The sequence below is a fragment of the Temnothorax longispinosus genome, chromosome 2, assembly GCF_030848805.1.
Source record: "Temnothorax longispinosus isolate EJ_2023e chromosome 2, Tlon_JGU_v1, whole genome shotgun sequence".
Taxonomy (NCBI): domain Eukaryota; kingdom Metazoa; phylum Arthropoda; class Insecta; order Hymenoptera; family Formicidae; genus Temnothorax; species Temnothorax longispinosus.
The window spans coordinates 14,440,415-14,461,259 of NC_092359.1; the positions used below are offsets into that span (position 1 = coordinate 14,440,415).

The 20,845-nt window shown below is 36.3% G+C and overlaps 2 protein-coding genes and 1 pseudogene across 2 annotated transcripts; 2 read left to right on the top strand and 1 right to left on the bottom strand.

Moving 5' to 3' along the window:
• LOC139808528 (uncharacterized) lies at positions 1-2,063 on the bottom strand (annotated as a pseudogene).
• Positions 2,064-3,954: 1,891 nt separating this feature from the next.
• Positions 3,955-15,964, top strand: LOC139825261 (uncharacterized). Its single transcript, XM_071797840.1, has 12 exons — positions 3,955-3,975; positions 4,158-4,253; positions 4,355-4,454; positions 4,576-4,655; positions 9,189-9,236; positions 9,316-9,351; positions 9,433-9,480; positions 9,625-9,675; positions 10,209-10,410; positions 10,706-10,794; positions 15,175-15,394; positions 15,645-15,964. The coding sequence occupies exons 1-12, from the start codon at positions 3,955-3,957 to the stop codon at positions 15,962-15,964; spliced, it is 1,311 nt and encodes a 436-aa protein (XP_071653941.1).
• Positions 15,965-19,128: 3,164 nt separating this feature from the next.
• On the top strand, positions 19,129-19,839 carry LOC139825262 (uncharacterized). Its single transcript, XM_071797842.1, has one exon. The coding sequence runs from the start codon at positions 19,129-19,131 to the stop codon at positions 19,837-19,839; it is 711 nt and encodes a 236-aa protein (XP_071653943.1).
• The last annotated feature ends 1,006 nt before the right edge of the window (positions 19,840-20,845 follow it).

Below are 20,845 nucleotides of genomic sequence, written 5' to 3' on the forward strand. Positions count from 1 at the left end.
TTAGGTAGTAAACAATTTAAAATTATTTGTAGTGGCCAAAACCCTCGTTTTCCACTTTTAGTTAAAGGAGCGCCATCAGTACTGTAATTGAATGCTACTATCAAATTAACATCTTTCGAAATATTTTTATAAATTTCACTGTCGTAAATATCTGTTATAATATTAAAGTTATTTGCATGACAATTACTTTTTGATGAAATAAAATCGAATATCTCAGCTTTGGTTGCTTCATGAGAAAAAAGCATTTGTAATTGATATCTTAAATCAATTGACATGAAGTAATTATTGGATGTCAATAAAATTACATGTTTATTTTTACAAGAGTCACACGTTACTGATTGTTTTATAAATTTATTCCTTGACGTCGAATATATAATTTTGGTATGACATTTGTCGCAGAAATAGTGATAAACTATTTTGTCGTCTGGTGGATCGAATGCTTTACCTAAAGTGTATTTGGAAATATTAATTTTTTCAAATTTTGGCCCGGCCAATAATTTTATCATGTTTATAAGCGCAGATTTCCCAACGTCTGACAGCTTAAATCGGAGCGAAAATGCGACGACTAATATCATTATGTCTCGTATTGTTAAATTGGACTCTACAAATAATACAATATCGTCGAATGGGATATCGTCTTCTTCACTCGTTTGCTCCTCAATACGTTCATAGTTGTCATCCACATCGCTTCCGGTAGTATAACTATCTTCATCTTCTGCTGCTTTTTTCCTCGTTTCACTTTCGTTGTCGTCACAGTCGTCCGTTATTCTATCATCTATACTTTCTTCGTTATTTATTACATTTTCATCGTCGATGCAACCCATGTCACTACTGTTAAATTTATTATTACTGTTAATTGTGTCGTCATTATCTTCTTCATTTCTTGCTGTGTTTGATGTACATGGGGAATACTGCATGGTAATGTTATTCGTAACATTATCAGATCTCTCGCTGTAATCCCCAAGTTGTTCGGCAGAATTATTGCAATCGTCTTTAGTACAAGCAGCATTTCTGATGCCTACATGAACTCCAATATTATCTGTACAAGAATTATATAATTTTGAATTGTAATGTAGAGTAAACCCAGTTATAAGAATTAAGCGATTGTTGTAAATAGATGAAGTGAATATCAGAAATGAAAAAAATATTGCTGAAGTTTATATGTAATATTTTCTTAACTTTTTGATATATTAGCAGTATCCAAATATTTTATTAATTTCTTAAGTATACTTTATTTATTTGTAACCAAAATATTATTTTTATAATTGACAAAATTTAATAATGTACACATTTTTTTTACATTTTATTGGAAACGTGCCTACATAAACAAAGAAAAAGTAGTAAATTACGCGTGACAAGATACAACACAATATGCATTTTTAATAAATTATTTACTATAATATTTAACAATTATTTACAACAATTTATAATAACTGTTATAAACATGCAATATATTCAATATTTTTACAATTACAATTGTTTCGGAAACTTTAGATAGTTTTAAGAAAAAATGTCTCTTACAATTACTTCATACAACAAATATTTCTTGATATGATTTTATTAATGATGTTCGATAAATAAAATTCTTAAAATTTTAAGCAGTCCTTGATGCGTCAAAGTCGTACGGCAAAGATACCGTTTTGTTTTTAAAGTACGGCCAAATGGTTTTTTTGTTTTATTGATTTTTGGACTGTTTTTGGAAATATGTTATTAATTTATGCATTATTTACTACTATATTATAATTTAAATTTATAAGTAGTTAATAATGTAAATGAATTTGCTTGCCAATCTGCTGGCCTATTGCACACATTTTGCTCACTGGGTCATAACCGATAAAACTATTATTGTACTGTTTTCATTTTCCAAGAAAGTGCGTTTTACAAACAAATGAAATCACATTAATGCACATAATATTAATGCACAATTCATCATGTGCAGATTATGACATTTACTCACCTTCAATATTACAATGTCGAGCTATGGCAAGAGTTTCCCATATTGCTGATGTGCGTGGAGATACATTGTACTCATATGAATTTTCATAGTTTTTATATAAACCCATGGTAATTATTCAATTTACACCCCTTACCTCCGATTTTGATGAACTTAGGCTCAATCGACGCGTTTTTGCACGAAACGAAAGAATCTGGCAGAAAAAAGTGTCGCTCTGCCCCGCGACGCGAGATATTAATCGTTAAAGTTGACAGGAATCAGGTTATGATTCCTGTCATACCGACGACATGTAGCAACACTGAACGTGCCCTGCGGCCACATGCGCATGCTCAGTGGTCGCACGCGCATGTAAAACTGCGCCAATTTTAAATGAATCAATCATGCAGAATAACCAATTAAGCATCTCGATTCAAGCAGTTAGGTCTCACGCTGGGAGTTTCATTAGTTTAATTATGCGTGGGAAGCACACACACACACACAACGGGGGGGTGCGAGGGGGGGGCCTTCGGCCCCCCCTCCCCCGCACCCACCCCGCCGGTAGGCTGCGTGGACCTCGCTTTACAACATAAAGTACATGCTAAGTTGTAAAACAAAATTATAAAGCACATGCATGGAAAAGTGCAAGGGGGCTTACATGCGTGAGCGCACGTGAACAGAAAGGCTTTTCTCCCCTGCACCCTCCCCCATGCATGTACTTTATAATTTCGTTTTACAACTTAGCATGTACTTTATGTTGTAAAGCGAGGTCTACGCAGCCTACCGGCGGGGTAAGTGCGGGGGAAGGAGGGGCCGAAGGCCCCCCCTCGCACCCCCCCGTTGTGTGTGTGTGTGTGCTTCCCACGCATAATTAAACTAATGAAACTCCCAGCGTGAGACCTAACTGCTTGAATCGAGATGCTTAATTGGTTATTCTGCACGATTGATTCATTTAAAATTGGCGCATTTTTACATGCGCGTGCGACCACTGAGCATGCGCATGTGGCCGCAGGGCACGTTCAGTGTTGCTACATGTCGTCGGAATCATAACCTGATTTCTGTCAACTTTAACGATTAATATCTCGCGTCGCGGGGCAGAGCGACACTTTTTTCTGCCAGATTCTTTCGTTTCGTGCAAAAACGCGTCGATTGAGCTTAAGTTCATCAAAATCGGAGGTGAGGGGTGTAGAATTTTTTGGATAAATGAAATTATTTGACTTATTCTGGATCAATTTGTGCTTTGAATACTGAAGTCCGCTTGTTCTTATTTATTATTAACTTCTAATATCAATCTTTTTGTGACATTTTTTTATTCTAAATTTGTACGATTTTTTTTTAATTATAAAAGAAAAAAATTGCATATTAATGTTACAAATATAAATAAAAATTATTTGTAGGTATCTAAATAAGTATTTAATTAAATATTTATTAATCTACATTTTAAGCAATAAAATAGAACTTTTTATATTATAAGACAGAAAATATTATTGCATTTTATTTTTGATGTTTCATTTTTTATTACGATAATGTATTCTGCAAACTTTATGTATTTCTTTATTACTTTTTATTATATAATTGTTGTGGTTTTTTTTACTTTTTTGTCTTGTTTTATAGACGGAGAGCTGACGACACTTTTGGCCAAGTGATTTTATAAATCACGATTTTCCGTTATAACCTGCGTGGACGACTCTCCTTCGATAATCCGAACACCTGGCTGGCCGTACTTAGGGGGTTTAGAAGTACGCAGGTGAGAAAAAAAACGGATTTTTAAGTCATAGTATAAGTCTTAATTTTTATCGGATATTGATAATTGATCACTCAGGAACATGCAAATAAATTGCCAGTTTGATTGCTCGGGGGGAATTAGTCGCCAGGCTTAATTAAAAATAATTAAAAATAATTATTTTCAAGTCATACTATAAAAGCTGGGTCTTTTTTACTAACAAGTATAGTGCTAACACATACCACCCAAAAAAAGCCAAGTGAAAATTTTGGTGGCAACATCTCTAAAAAAATTATTGAAAATGCACAAAGCCGGCGGAGGGGTCTGACGGTTATATCCGGCTATCTTCACAAAAAAACGCCTTAAAAACGCCTTAATTTGCTCAGTTTTCTAAAGCTTTATGACAACTTTTATATTAAAATCATACGAAATCGGGTATAAAAAATGTACAATATTTTAACTGTGTAAATATATTACAATTTTAATCGGAAACTTTGATTGAAGAAATCTGAGTGTAACAAGGAGGCAGAGCAAATTAATATGCGACGCAAAGCTGACAGAGCAAAGCTGGAGGGTCGGGACTGTTGGCAATGTGAAAAAGTATATATCAAAATATAATTACACAAAATATGTACACATAAAGGAAATATTTTCTTTATAAACAAGTATTAATTTTTCTCATTCTGTATGTGATCTTTTAGTATTACGAGAGTTTATCGCTGTCAAAAGACGAATTGCAGAAGCGAAAGAATCAATGCTCGCGACATCGGCACAAGTACGAGAGACCTAAAACACCAGAAGGTATATTTATAATGTTATATTATAATTTCTCATCACTTTTGTGATACAATATAAAAAATATAATTATATATAATTGTATAAAATGTTATTATATAAAATGTAATCTTTTTTGTCTTAAAAGGATTTTGGAATCCACTATTTCCTGAGACACAGCCGACGGAAGGTATAGAATCAGCATTACAAGGGGGCACTGATTTGGAGGTATTGCACAATATTTTTAATAGCGTTTTTCACTGGCAGAGCTGGTGCGCATTCAGTGCACATTAAAGCTACGTGTGTGAAGTTAGCATCTCAAGTATTAGCATTTTACAAATAAACTGCAAATTCACTTGCATCCAGCATAGTTAAAACATTCTGATGAATTTACTATTAAAATCGCGTTTTTAAGAAATGAGATGCTAACTTCCAAAAACACCTGATAGCATCTCATCGTATTTCGAGTACATGATCACGGAGGAGTAAAATTCTATAGAGTTCTCCAGTCTAGACACATTCTGTCAATAGTTCTGACGATTAAACTCCGTAGAAAATAATTTATAATTACAAAACCCATCTGATCCCATGTGTATGAAACTGGCGTGGAAACTCACTAATTGTTTACAGTTTTAGAGTTTTTCTATGAGTTAAGGAGGTTCGATGGCTTCATCGGAGGGAGTAGTGGGACGCAGGGGTTCTGGAAACAGCGCACTAGCGTTTGAAGTAGTGGGAATGAAGGGGATTGCTCTGATTGGTCGCCGCGTGTATAATGCGTGCAGCTGTTCACGTCGTTCACGACCATGACAGTCTATGCAGACGAAAAATCAAGCAATTTATGCTTTAATAATTAATTTTTCTACGAAATGTGCGGCAACCTTCCCCTTTCTTTCGCTCATTTATTTGTAAATTATTAAGTTACATGTGCAAATTTCTTTTTCTTTATCATTTGCATTTTTTCTTGCACTTATTTCATTCTGAAGGTATATGCAATATGTCATTTCCCATAAAAACCATAAGAACCTATGTTAAAAATGCAGCCAGTTTCATGCAATTTTAATATGTTGTTCTGGAATGCAAAATAGAATTATGTGAATTTTTTGGGAATTTTTCACCGTCCCGTTTTGAAATAAATCTACTCCTAAAATTGTACTTTTTAGGTTTTTGGAGTAGATTTTTTTCAAAACAGGACGATGAAAAATTCCCAAAAAATTCACATAATTCTATTTTGCATTGCAGAACAACATATTAAAATTTCATGAAATTCTCTGCATTTTGTTGTAGCCATCGAATCACCTTAAACAAATAGTTTCGACCATTAAAGCAAAAGTAGTGATTTAAACAAAAAGTTGACTAAGGCGACAACTTCACGCTACGTCTCCAATTTGTCTTTCAACAGTTCTCTTACTATATCTCATCAGATTTTGATTTGCAGTTAAAGACGAGTTCTATAAAGAGTCCTGCAGTTTAAAACCAAAAACATCAATTAAAATAACGTAAAAACTAACGAATATAGTGTAACAAATATATCAAGCTGAACGATTTTTCAGAGTTCTGGCTTTTCCAAGATAGTTCTGTATAATTATGAATACATTTATGCATTTTTTAAAGAGTTCTAAACACTATCAACGTTGTGTTTTCAAAAAAATTAATACTGCTCGGAAAGTGCATTTTAAGAGAGATAAAGGTGAGATGCTGGTCAATATTCGATAGTTCTAGTCATCGTAAAATATTTTTTATCCAGTTCTAAACATATTTAACAATTTCCTAAAAAGTTCTGGGCACTATCAACGTTGTGTTATTTTTTAAATAATTAATACTGCCTGGAAAATGCATTTTAATACAGATAAGGGTGAGATGCTGGTCGATATTCGAAAGTTCTAGTGATCGTAAAATATTTTTCGCACAGTTCTAAACGTATTTAACAATTTCCTACAGAGTTCTGGGTACTACCAATGTTGTGTTATTTTTTTACTAGAACTATTGAATATCGACCAGCACCTTTGTAACGATGCACCCCCAAACATGCATCGTTCCGGCAAGAACAGCACGCCGAGACCACCCCGCCGACCACCCGCGGGGTGAAGAACGGGCACGATGTGCCCAGCGTATTTTTTAATCATATCATACGTTAGGAAGTCCGCGAATGGACTTAAACGCGGCAACCGCTTCACCGCGCCGAGCGGTGCCGAAGGCGGCCGAAGACCGCCGAACGCGATCACGGCGTCGGGGCGCCGCGATCCCCGATCGTTCCGCCGCACCGGCCCGGCGCTCGCGATCGCCGTCGCTACCCCCACCACGCCGCGACGCGTATAAAAGCCCGGCGTCGCTGGCACAGAGCACGATTCCCGATCATCCGTCTTCCAGACAACACCGATCCTGAATTCCCGCACGAAAGCTAATCCGAACGTAAGGTAGAGCGCCTCCGGCATTCTCTGTCTTCGCCGAGTGTGTCTCGGCTAGCGACCAGCTTTTCGCTCCTATCTGAATCACCCGAAGCCGTCCGGATACGAAGGTAGAGCGCCTCCGGCATTCTCTGTCTTCACCGAGTGTGTCTCGGCGAAGGACCAGCTTCTCATCTTCCAAATCATCCGAAGCCTGTCCGGACAAGACGGTAGAGCGCCTCTGGCATTCTCTGCCCTCGCCGAGTGTGTCTCGGCCGACGACCCGCTTCCGCCGCGTTATCCACGCTTCGCGATCCATATCGCCGCCGCGCTTCGCGCCATTTTTCCGCGCTCCGGGCCGCGCCAGCCGGGAAACCGGCGCCGCCCGTGCCGATACCTGCCGTCACGCGATTCGGTCCGCGCGAATACCAAAAAGCAGCGGCTCCGCCCCGCACATACCGCGAGTCACCCCGCGCCGCCCGCGACCAAACCAACGTCGCCTCGCACGCATCGATCTATGTAAATGCCGCGAGCGCAAATTGTAACTATCATAGAATAAATTTAACTATTTTCTTGTAACCGAGACGCGCCTTCATTTCGCTAACCTCGCTCTCCGTCTGCTTCTCCGCACCTCCTTCGAACCCCGGCCAACCGCGAGCTCGATCCGCGCTTCGAAGACAGGTTGTTGCACCTTTATCTCTCTTAAAATGCACTTTCCGAGCAGTATTAATTTTTTTGAGAACACAACGTTGATAGTGACTAGAACTTTTTAAAAAATGTATAAATGTATTCATAATTATACAGAACTATCTTGGAAAAGCCAGAACTCTGAAAAATTGTTCAACTTGATATATTTGTTACACTATATTCGTTAGTTTTTTACGTTATTTTAATCGATGTTTTTGGTTTTAAACTGCAGAACTCTTTATAGAACTCGTCTTTAACTGCAAATCAAAATCTGATGAGATATAGTAAGGGAACTGCTGTAAGACAAATTGGGACGCAGCGTGAAGTTGTCGTCTTAGTCAACTTTTTGTTTGAATCACTTTGCTTTAAGGGGATCCTAAAGTGAAGGCTGAACTTCCTCGACGTCGGTAATGTCAACATTTCTAATTCTGTTTTCTTGTCATATATCTATATCTGTCCTTGTCTAACGAGAGGCATCTGTCTTTGTTCGATTACTGCGCCATCTCTTGCCACACGCAATATTGCTTATCCTGTCAACCTGAATATGCTTTTGCACATATAAAAGTTATATAAAGTAATCTTTTTTTCTAGGTTTTCAATCTTAGATCTAATTGCACGATATTGTTCTTAAATGTTGTCCCTAGGTCATGCCGGTCTAATTTTGTGGATATTTATCGTGGAATTTTTGTACAAAGCAAATATTGTCGTTACGTATACCAAAAATTAACAAAAATATTAATTTTTTTTCGTTTTCGATATAAATTTGACCACCATGACCTAGATTTTGATGCGTACTTTAATTCTAGACAAGAATTTTGCATTTCTATAAAGTCAATTAAAAGATTAGTGCTAAGAAAAAAAGCCGGTATTACAGACGGCTTTAGGATCCCCTTAATGGTCGGAACTATTTGTTTAACTCATAGAAAAACTCTAGAACTGTAAACAATTAGTGAGTTTCCACCCCAGCTTCATACACATGTAATCAGATGGGTTTTGTAATTATAAATTATTTTCTACGGAGTTTAATCGTCAGAACTATTGACAGAATGTGTTTAGCCTGGAGAACTCTATGGAATCTTACTCCTCCGTGATCTGTATTCGAAATGCGATGAGATGCTATCAGGTGTTTTTGGAAGTTAGCATCTTATTTCTTAAAAACGCGATTTTAATAGTAAATTCATCAGAATGTTTTAACTATGCTGGATGCAAGTGAATTTGCAGTTTATTTGTGAGATGCTAACACTTGAGATGCTAGCTTCACACACGTATTAAAGCCGTCGTACACAAACCAACGTAAAGTGGATGTTTAATATACCTAAACGGGTTAAATCATGAAATCCTCAATATTCTTTATTGCACTATTTGGTAAAATATGTACTGGGTATTTTATCGAAATATTTGCATTTTACTTTAAATATTAGAGATTAAATCAGTGTACAACGGCTTTAATGTGTACTGAGTGCGCACTAGCTCTGCCAGTGAAAAACGCTATAAATATATTACAAATAAATTATTAGAATTTAATAACCCTATTTATTTCTATAACTACAATATATTTTTTGCATGTTCAGATAAATAATAATATTTGAAATGAACGCGAAGGCAAAAATGTAGTATTGAATGTTTATAATTTGTTACGAAAGTTATTATTGAACATGTTTAATGAAGTATATGTCACGTGACATTTTAGAATTCTCAACGTCAAGAAAGCTGCGCGTCAGATCTCAGTCATTCAAAGGTACTGTTCAATATTTCTGCTATTAGATCTTAGAATTGATAAATTAAGAAATGTAATATTACAATTTAAATACATGTAGAGCTATCAATCGTTGGGAGGATGCAACGATGAAAAGGTACGTTGATTGGTATTTAATTCTTTGACAATTGAAGTAAATATTAAAAACTAAAATGTATTCTATCACGTTACTTTTTAGACGATCGAATTAGAAGCAAACGATGCATTACAAGCGAATGATTCGAGGGTACATATTTAATTAATAATTAGTAATTTCTGCATTTTGACCACACACTGTTCTTAAAACATTAATGTATTTAATTTTATTTGCACAATTTATTATTTTACACACTATTGTTCAATTGGAATTTATATGACTGTGTCTTTATAGATTTCTAAATATCAAGAAAGCACCACTGATGTAGACAACCATATTTCAGAGGTATATTATAATTTCATCAATGCTTTCATCATGCATTGTTTTCTAAGTACTCATTTTATACTGCAATTAGTGTATCTCAAAATATTTTAAAAGTCGTTTTTAAACGTTTATACATTGCGACATTTTTGTGCGAAGATAACTAACGTTTTTCAAAATTTTCCAGCTAAGAAGTTATTTTTTATTGTAATTAATTTTTATAATACGCTTATAGTAAATGTTTATAATTTGTATAATTGTTCGGTATATTTAGTTTTCTTTTAATTAATCTAATTAACCAAAAATTAACTTATATTAACCAATTTTTACTTTACTTTAAAGAGTCCACTGGTTGAACGTGAAAATGAACCGAAATCTGGGCGTCAGTTAGTGTGTAATGATACGAAGGTATCGTGTAAAATATTTATTTTAAAAAAATATGATTGCTTACACCGAGAGAAAAATGCATACATATAGTACTACTATATATAGTAGCTAGTAATACAATATACATTTATAATACTTGAATTTTTGTACTCGTTTTTTACAGTTAAAAGAAAAAAAAATCGTTGCTTCCTGACAAAATCTCGAAATTACAATCACGGATTGAAGAATTACAAGAACGCAATGACAGATTACGAAATGAACGTAAAGAATTGAAACAAAAGCTGGAGGTAACAATGTCCGAATTGACAAATGTAAGACAACTAAACGAACGACTGCAAGCGGCGTTGATCGATAAATCTAACGAATGCGAAGGTAAGAAAAGTTGTGCAAAATTATGACTTCTTTTTTGTCAGTTTATAAAAATATCTGAAATTTTTTAAGTATAATAAATGCGCTAATAAGTGATATTACATTCTGTACGGCTATACCCAGATATAGCACAGAAAGGCCAAAAGATATCTTAAAGATGTATAAAAGACAATAAAACGTCTTTAAATCATCTTTTTAGTTATCTTTTACACATATGTGCTGTCTGAGCAGAGTCTTGTACTTTTTTTTATCGTTATTACGGTAGATAAAAATAATCAAAACATTTTAATTTTTACAGCAACGCTGAAAACCATATTGACTGCTAATATCAACATGCAGTATGAAAATAATTTTCCACCAATTGGGACAAAACAGTCTAATGGGATGGTAATGAGTACAGGCTTTTCCATGTATAATGTTATTTATAAAACTTGTTCATTATGGTATCAAAAATTAATGTATTGAATGAATTTGCTTACAAGTTATCTACTGGTGTGCACGTGCATCTTAGTGCTCCTATTCAATTGAAGTTTAAAACAATTTAGCGTATTTATATAATATTTTGTTGACGTATTCGGCTAGCAGAATTTTTTCTGTAAGACTGTACATAATTCTTGTGACTTTTGGAAGCTGGTTGTGTGAATAAATCTGAGGTGGAAATACAACCTAACCTCTGTCGCCACGTGTTGTCTCATGAACTGCACTGGTACGGGTGTGCACGAATAACGATATAATTCTGAGATGGCATCGTACAAGGATAACGCCAGGGTGTCAAGGGAAGTGTTAAAGTCTCAAAGGATATGCTATCGCTGTGGTCCTGATTCCAAGTCTATTCCTATTGCCAATGCATCTTCACAATGTCCGGGCTGCGGCGTTCACTACCATCCAAGCTGTTTTGAGAGCTCTAGTAAGAATTCATCTGGAGCTGTCAATAGATGTTGTGGCTCAAGACCTGGGACTCCCAATACTGATATTAACCCGCAGAACCTTGGCCAATCGCAACAGGTGGATATTGCTGCGTTGCTGGAAAGGCAAACTGCCAAAATTACGCAGTTTGTACAAGCATCCACGTCAACACTAAAGTCTTCGTTAGATGACCTTGCTGCCAATCAATCGAGACTCGAGGCTGCGATTGATAAACGTTTTACTACGATTGAGAAGAGAGTCTCTGTCATTGAAGGTACGATCAAGAATTCTCATTCTCTAACAATGTCCGAAGTCATTAAGGAGTACAGTGACCGCATCGCTTGTAAAAAGAACTTAATTGCCTTTAATATCGTTGAGTCAACTGCGGTGGACCGTGACAAGCGTATAATTGAGGATGTAGAGAATTTGAAGAAATTGCTGAAGATTAATGATGTGGACACTTCCTCTCTGAAAGCTGTCAGAATTGGTAAACAGATAGCTAATGTCACACGTCCCCTAAAGATACTCGGAACATCGGAGGCTGCAATGAACGAGATATGGGCCCAGTACGTGATGGCGAGGAATGTCACCATTACTTCATCACTTCAGCAAAGTCAGGGGACCAATCCATCAACGAAGACACCGATATTGGCTCACGATTGGACACCAGCTCAGCGTGCAGAGTACAAGAAACTGAAGGTACTCCTGAACGAGAGAATCAGCAGCGGAGAAACCAATCTACGTATTGTTTACAGGGGAGAAGTTCCCTTGATAGTTCGAATCAAGGACGCAGCTCAAAGAGATCGCCAATAATTTTATCTGTCTATTATCAAAATGTACGGGGTATGAATTCCAAACTTAATACATTCTTAACTTCCCCCGACATTCTCTCATATGATATTGTTGCAATCACCGAGTCCTGGTTGAGCTCGTCGGTACATTCTCACGAGGCTTTTGATTCCCAATGCTTTTTTGTCTATCGTAATGATCGTGTAGATCGTATCGGCGGTGGTGTATTACTCGCAATTAGATCTAACTTGAAGTCGATGCTCTTTCCATTATTGAACTATCCTGCTGAGCTGTCTGACATAAACATTATCTGTGTAAAAGTGGAGTCACTGCATAAGCCTTTTTATATCATACTTTTTTATATTTCACCTAACAATAAACTTACGGTGTATCAAACCCTGTATGACTACATCATGAGTCTTCGCAAACTCTGGAACAAGCGTATTTTAGTGCTTGGTGATTTCAATATACCGAGCTTTATAAATTTCTCTGTCCTCAACCCACTACACGCTGCAACGTCTGCTTTTCTCCATTTCTACAACTTAACTCAATACAGTCAGATTGTCAATAATAAAAATAAACTGCTAGACCTCGTGCTATCAAACTTATATGTATCAGTCGTGCGCTCAAAATTTTCTATCGTACCCGAGGATCCGTATCACCCTTCGCTATACATCGAAATCTATTTTACTGAGCGTTCAATTATTACTCTCAATGATGCAAGATCTGAGTCCTGTACAGATCCCTCTTTCAACTTTAAACGCTGTGATTTGCCCAAATTAATAGATAATTTAATGTCCTGTACTTGGGAAAATGTATTTCGCTCCCTAAATGTTGATGATGCCTGCCATGAATTTTATAGAACCATATTCGAGCTTTTTGAGATTTGTGTGCCTAAATTTAAACCAAGGCGTATTGCGCTGAGTTATCCCTCTTGGTTTACACGTCATATTATATTATTGGTTAAATCTAAGGATAAATACAGGCTAAAAGCAAAACGATCGGGTCGTACCGATGATCTGGATAATTATAAAGCTATTCGGAACGAGCTAAAGCATCAAATTGTAAATGCGCATAAGGACTACATTTCACGTATTGAAAACTGCATCTCATCCTCTCCTGCATCCTTCTGGTCTTTTGTTAACTAATCGAATAAGGCGAAGCGTATACCTGAAGTTATGTACCGAAATGATATTGAAATTACCGGCCCAAAGAATATTCTTAATGCATTCAGGGATTTCTTCAGCTCTGTTTACATTGGTAATAATAGCTTTTGGATTGATAGTGTGTGCTGCGCTAATGTGACTGTGGCTGGGGAATTTATCACCCTGGATGCAGTGAGAAAAGCTATCCGCTCTCTTCCGAATAAGTTAATTGCAGGCTTGGACGGCATTTCTGCCTCCATAATCAAACACTGCTGGTTATATTTTAGTTTACCGTTGACTCATGTATGTAATTTAATAATTAGCATTGGCCACTTTCCACCCGTTTGGAAGAAAGCTCGTATCACGCCTGTGTTTAAAAAGGGTGCGCGTGAGATCATTGATAACTACAGGCCTATCACTATTTTATGTAATTTTTCGAAAATCTTCGAGAAATGTTTATATGCCATAATTATGCGAGCGTTCCTGCCCATTCTCAGCGATTGTCAGCATGGCTTTGTATCTGGACGGTCAACGACTACAAACCTACTTACTTTTCTTCAAATAGCTTGTAACTCACTTGCGGTTTGTGGTCAATTAGACATTATTTATACTGATTTCAGCAAAGCGTTCGATGTTTTAGATCACGGTGTTATCTTATCTAAGCTTAAGCGACTTGACCTACACTGCAATATCGTTCGTACCGTCGAGTCCTATTTACAAAATAGATCTCACGCAGTAGTATATGATGGTGTCAGCTCTGATCCTTTTTGTCCGTCCTCTGGTGTGCCACAGGGCTCCAACCTAGGACCTTTACTTTTTGTTATTTCTATTAATGATATTGCAGTTCCTCTTAATTGTTTCTACCTTTTTTACGCGGATGATGCGAAATTATTTTTGCCAATTGCTTCGATTGCTGATTGTGTGAATTTACAAAATAATATTGATAAATTCGTCTCGCAGTGTGATCTTTTTAAGCTTTCTCTGAATTCAGGGAAATGTGTTGTAATGACGATATCACGTAAAAATGACCCCATCATATTCGATTACACCATAAATGGAGTTTGCCTACAGCGAGTTAACGTTTTTAAAGACCTTGGTGTTTTCATTGATAACAAATTGTCTTTCAATCCTCAAATTGATTATATGGTCGCATCTGCGTCTAAAATGATGGGTTTTATTATGAAGATATGTCGAAACTTTTGTTCAACTTCGCCTATTAAGGTCTTATATTATTCACTTGTAAGGTCCAAGCTAAAATATGGATGTCTTGTGTGGTTTCCATCGCTTCATAAGCATATTGATGCTCTTGAATCCTGTCAGCGCCGATTTCTGAAATTTATGGCGTGGAAATCTGATGGAACCTATCCCCCTCAGGGATTTAATCATGACTCACTATTAGCGCGTTTCAATGAATGGTCGCTTAATGACAGACGTAAATTTTATTCTTTACTTTTTATTTTTAAATTAGTTAATGGATTTATTAATGCACCCCTGTTACTTTCCGATCTGAATTTTACAGTTCCGAGACTCTCGTCACGGTCTTATAATTCCTTTTACGCGCGTGCCTCCAATTCAGCTTGGACTCGATCATGTCCCATGTATTACTTAAGTGAAGGATTTAATATAATCGAGAATGAATGTGCGAAGTCTTCTGTCCGCCTAGATGTATTTGCCGATACGTTCAGCAGTTTTTCTAATGCATTGAAACGTTATTTTGACTCATCATATGCAGCTTAACGTAATTGCATTCCACTCTCATTTTCTTTTTTTATTCTTACGCTGTTATTTTTTATTTCTTATCTCTTATTCTTTGTTATTCTACTATGTTGCGCACCTCTGTATATAGTAGCCCTGTTATTGGTTGTAAAACTGTTGGGCTTCAGTAATAAAAATAAAATAAAATAAAATAAAAATGTATGTATTACAGATCCACATTGGGCGAAACGAGTGGATTAGTAAAATCCACTATATCCACAGAGTGTGCAACTCGTCGAAAACTCCTCGCCAATTTGCAAGTAATATTATTTTCCCTGTTTTCGATGATGAATTGCTCATGACTAGCACTGTTACAGGATACACTAGTGCACGACACGGTGAAAAAAGACCATGCAATAAACTGGACGAAAAAAAACTGGGGGCTTGTGAAGGTAAAACGTGTTTGATTGTACAACGTATAACATCAGTACAAATATATAAGAATGTAACGTTTATTATATAACCACAACAAACATACACACACACACACACACACACACACACATTAATGGAATATTATAGTAATCGGTAATCGTTTTATAATAATCGTTTGAGAATACTGTTATTTTAATATGTTTTGTTTTTAAGAACATAGAGTACTGAGCTAAAGTACGATATATTGTCATTTTTATTTTTGTTTAGATATATACAAGCATTGGATAAATAACACGTACAAAAAGCAATTTGCTAACGCTCCTCACAAAGACAATACTACGAGAGAATTATCGAAATTTTATTATAACGTGGGGAAAAAACTTGCTGATTTCAAAAAAAGTTCGCATGAAAAAGTCACCGACAGCAATTCGAAAAAGCGACGGCAAAACAGCGATAAAAACAAAAACAAGAAAAGTAAAACCAGCGAAGAGAGTGATGAACGAAGCGAGGAAGAAGACGTAAATGTTGTTGAGGATGACCAAGATTCTCGTCTTTACGATTGCTCACCCGAAATGTATTCATCATAATGGTCAGAAAAGTTTGTTCTTTTAAATATATTAATGTTTTAATAGCGAAAAATTTTATGTTTATTTTGAAAAAATTAAGAATAAGATGGAATTTTAATTTGAAAAATTTAATACCTAAATAAATAATAACCACTTAAAGGTTAACGCTCAAATTGTATTTCTTTTGTAAGTGTTATGCAGTTGAGAAAGAAATAAAGATTTTATTTTAAACAGCTTTATTGTGACTCATGATAACAGCAAATCCTACTCACACTACATAAAATCGATTTACTTTTTATCTGCAATGCGAAATGATAGAATGTTTTATTTAAAAAAATTATTTTTGCCTATGGATTGACTATGGTAAATTCTAGCTAAATCAATTGCATTAAAACAGATTTAATTGTCTATCGCGATGTAATCCGCAAAATCGTGAAATTTCGAATAGCAACGGATTACTTTTATATTGTTATCCCCCGACAGATTCACATTGCATTAAAACCGATTTAAATGTTCGTAAAATAGAATTTCGGATTGCAACGGATTACTTTTGTCATCCTCCGACAGATTCACATCGCATTAAAACCGATTTAAATGTTCGTAAAATAGAATTTCGGATTACTTTTGTCATCCTCCGACAGATTCACATCGCATTAAAACCGATTTAAATGTTCGTAAAATAGAATTTCGGATTACTTTTGTCATCCTCCGACAGATTCACATCGCATTAAAACCGATTTAATTATAGCTCATGAAATCGTATAATTTCGGATTTAAGTGGATGTATATCAAATCCGCCTGAAACGTACTAAATTTGATTTGACTATTTTCAATCGGTTTTAATACCGTATTTTCGGTGCAGAAATCCCGATCGATTCGGATTACTATCTTTTTAATCGGTTTTAATCGAACATTTTCGGCAGGGAAATGTGTGAAAGCTCAGTAATTGAAAAAGTAAAGAAATTAGAGAAAATAAATAAGGCGATGTTATGGCATGTTAGATTAGGTCATGCGTCGTTAAACTATTTAAGACAGCTACAAAAAGTAAAAAAGAGATTAGAGACAGTTAAGTTTGATAACTCCATATTAGAGTGTGAAGTCTGTATAATGGCAAAGATGGCAAAATTGCCGTTTAAAGAAAACAGAAATAGAGCACAGAGACCACTACAGGTGATACATACGGATATCATGGGTCCAATAAAACCTACATCTTATCCAGGACGAAAGAGGTTTATAATAACCTTTATAGACGATTATTCTAGATTAGCGAAAGCTTACTCCTTGAAGACGAAAGATGAATCGGGAGAGGCTCTAGAGAAATACCTAATATCCGCCAGAAATCTACTAGGAAAAGAAGAAAAGCTATGCTATGTGAAATCAGATCAAGGCAAGGAATTTACGGGAGGTGCTTTTAAAGAAGTGTTAAAAAGAGAAAAGAGATAGAAGCCATATATGCACCACCGTACACTCCGGAACATAATGGAGTTGCAGAAAGGTTCAACAGAACAATGCAAGAGAAAATAAGAACATATATGTTCGACTCGGGATTACCAAAGAGTATGTGGGAGTTGGCAGTTGACGCTGCTGTGCATGCGTACAACAGATCTCCACATAAGACTATAGAGTATGAGATCCCCTTTAAGAAGTTCTCATCAGAAACAAGTTGTCATTTCGAGCAAATAAAGAGATTTGGATGCATTGGATATGCAAGAGTACCAAAGCCTACGTCGAAATTTGACAAGAGAGCTATTAGAGGTGTGTTGGTAGGATATACTGACACTGGATATATACTCTGGCATCCAAGCACAAGAAAATTTATAGAGTCCCGACACATTAGATTTAATGAAAAGATAACATATAAAAATGTATATCAAAACAGCCAAACAGAAGAAGAAAAAGACTTAGATAAAAATTGGATGAAAGAATTTGTAGAGGATGAGGAAAAGGGAGAACAAAAACTAGAGATTCCTGAGAAAAGGAAAAGAGGTAGACCGAGAAAACAAACAACACAACTAGACGAACAGAAGCAGAAGGACGCACGAAAGGAAAGTGAAGCTTCAATGACTAGAAGTAAAACTAAAAGAAAACTAGAAGATAATGGAGACACTGATGTGCGGAAAAAAATAGAAGATGTTAGCTTTGCTAATTATATTAATGTGAAAAATATTCAACGGAATATAGAGAATGAAGATGAATTACATCAATGCCTTATGGCATCGTTGAATAGAGAGCCTGTTACTTATGAAGAAGCTATATCAAGTAACGAAAGAGAGAATTGGAAAATTGCAGTCAAAGAGGAACTTAAATCTATGTATGCTAATCAAGTGTGGGAACTTGTCGATAGACCATTAGAGAAATTAGATGAAAGACGACCTAATATAATAGATTCAAAATGGGTATTTAAAAGAAAATTAGAGGCAAATGGATCTACCAGGTTCAAAGCAAGACTTGTGATCAGAGGTTGTAAAGATAGAAACGTGTATGATTTAAAAGAGATACGCACCCGTTTCCAGACTGTCACTGGTTAGATCTATATTGGCAATAATAAATAAATATAACTTATACGCTAGTCAGCTAGATGTTAAGACTGCGTTTTTAAATGGAGTTCTAGAAGAAAAAGATGAAATATATATGGAAATTCCAGAGGGAGTAGAACTAAATAAAAACACCAAGAAGACTAAGGTGTGTAGATTAAATAGAGCTTTATACGGATTGAAGATAAGTCCGAAAAGATGGAATAAAAGATTTTCAGAAAAGGCTAAGAAACTTGGATTAGAGAACGACCTACATGAGCCATGCCTATTCACGTGGAGGAAAGAAGGCAAAATAGTGATCGTACTACTTTATGTAGATGACATGTTGGTTGCAAGTAATGACCAGGAGAAATTAGAAGAAATCAAAAAGAAGTTGAGTGAAACATTTGAGACGAAGGATCTTGGAGAACCAAAGAACTTTCTGGGAAGATCAATAGAGCGAAATAAAGAAGAAAGATATATGTACATTCACATCAGACGCGATATACTGAGAGCATATTAGAAAAGTTTCATATGAATGAATGCAAGCCTCAGAGCACTCCTATGGTCACCAGAAAAGTGAGCAATAAAAATAGAAAGAGTAAATTAGAAGAAAAAAGTGTTAGAGAAGAAATTAAAAGAGTACCTTATAGAGAAGCTATAGGAAGTTTAATGTATCTGGCAAATGCTACACGACCTGATATAGCCTTTGCAGTGAACTACTTAGCAAGAAGACAACTAGAGCCCACGGAAGAAGACTGGCAAGATGTAAAAAGAGTCTTCAGATATCTTAGAGGAACTGCAAATAGAGGATTGATGTTTAAAGGTAAAACAGATGAGTTAGAGTCGCTGACAGATGCTAGTTTCAGAGATTGCATTGATTCTACATCCACTGGAGGATATATAATCAAAGTATTTGGAGATGTGATAGCATGGAGAAGTCATAAACAGACATATGTCACACTCTCTACCTGTCAAGCAGAGTATCTAGCAATGAGTGAGGCCTGTCAAGAAGTAATCTCATTAGACAAGTCGCTCAGATATGTTGTTGGAAAAACATTCTTGCCTGCAACAATCTGGTGTGATAACAGAGCAGCAGAAAACTGCACTAAGAAGGATGGAAGTCACAAACTCAAAATGTTTGATGATAACTTAAAAGAAATAAAGAAAAACTTAGAAGAAAGAGAAGAAACTGGAAACAGAAAACATATGGCTGACACTCATGGAGCTTTTATCAAACAGTGTGTTGATCAAGGGAAGGTGAAAGTCGAATGGATTGAGACCAAAGAGAACTTGGCAGACATTATAACAAAACCTTTACCTTTAGAAGCATTTGCATATCTAAGAGACAATATAATGAATGTAGAGTTTGAACAGAATTAGAGATCAATTTTACTCGATAACTGATTTTTGATATGTTACAGATAAAGAAGAAAATTAGAAGAACACGAATTGCTCGCACAAAGGGAGGGAGTATGAGAAGCTGGGCTTTGAACGAGCGACGTGCTCCCGCCCTTCTAGAGGGCAGCTCCCGAGTGGCGCGAGCCTCGGGGCGCCACGCGTACGTGCGGTCGTTGTGTGAGCACAGAAGAGCTCGCAGTCTCGTCGCGTTCAGACGTGTTTGAGTTGACAGTGTATAAAGAATAAATATAGTATCTAGAGCATTCTATAAATCCTTGTGTTTTCCTGCCCACCTCGCCACGCACACAGTCGTCCTTATTGAATAGCCTACAAAAGCTGATATTAACAATTTTCACTGGTTTCTTGTAAAAAAATCCCGAAAAAAGCGTGTTCTAGAGTAGAATACCCCCTTAAATACGGCAATATTTACATGGCATCCTGTTACTTTTCTCCCAACGTGGATTATAACGAATATACTAACTTTATCGAGACGAACTTACCACGTTGTGCTCTGGCATCCTGAACAACCAAAATTTACTCATTTGTGGTGACTTTAATGCGCATGCGAGACTTTGGGGTTCTCATTTCCAAGACTTTAAAGGCGATCTACTTGAGGATTGGGCGGCTCAAACCGACGTTCGTCTCGCAAACACTGGGAATACACCTACCTTTATGTCCGCTCAAGGCAGTTCTATTATCGACCTCACCTGGGTCTCTCCAGGCCTGATGAGAAAGATTCAGCATTGGACAGTTCGTGACTATATTGAGTCACTCTCAGATCACGCTTACGTTATCTTTAGCATCACTGACCTCTCATTGAGAGATCCCATCAATCAAGCTCCGCGTTGGAGTTTTCGTAACACGGATGTGGAACTGTACAAAGAGGTGCTTGAGTGGACTTGTGCAGTTACCCCTCGCGACGACGAATATATGATTCGGTACAAGCCCGATAAATGGATTCACCGGAGCATAAAAAATGCTTGCGAGG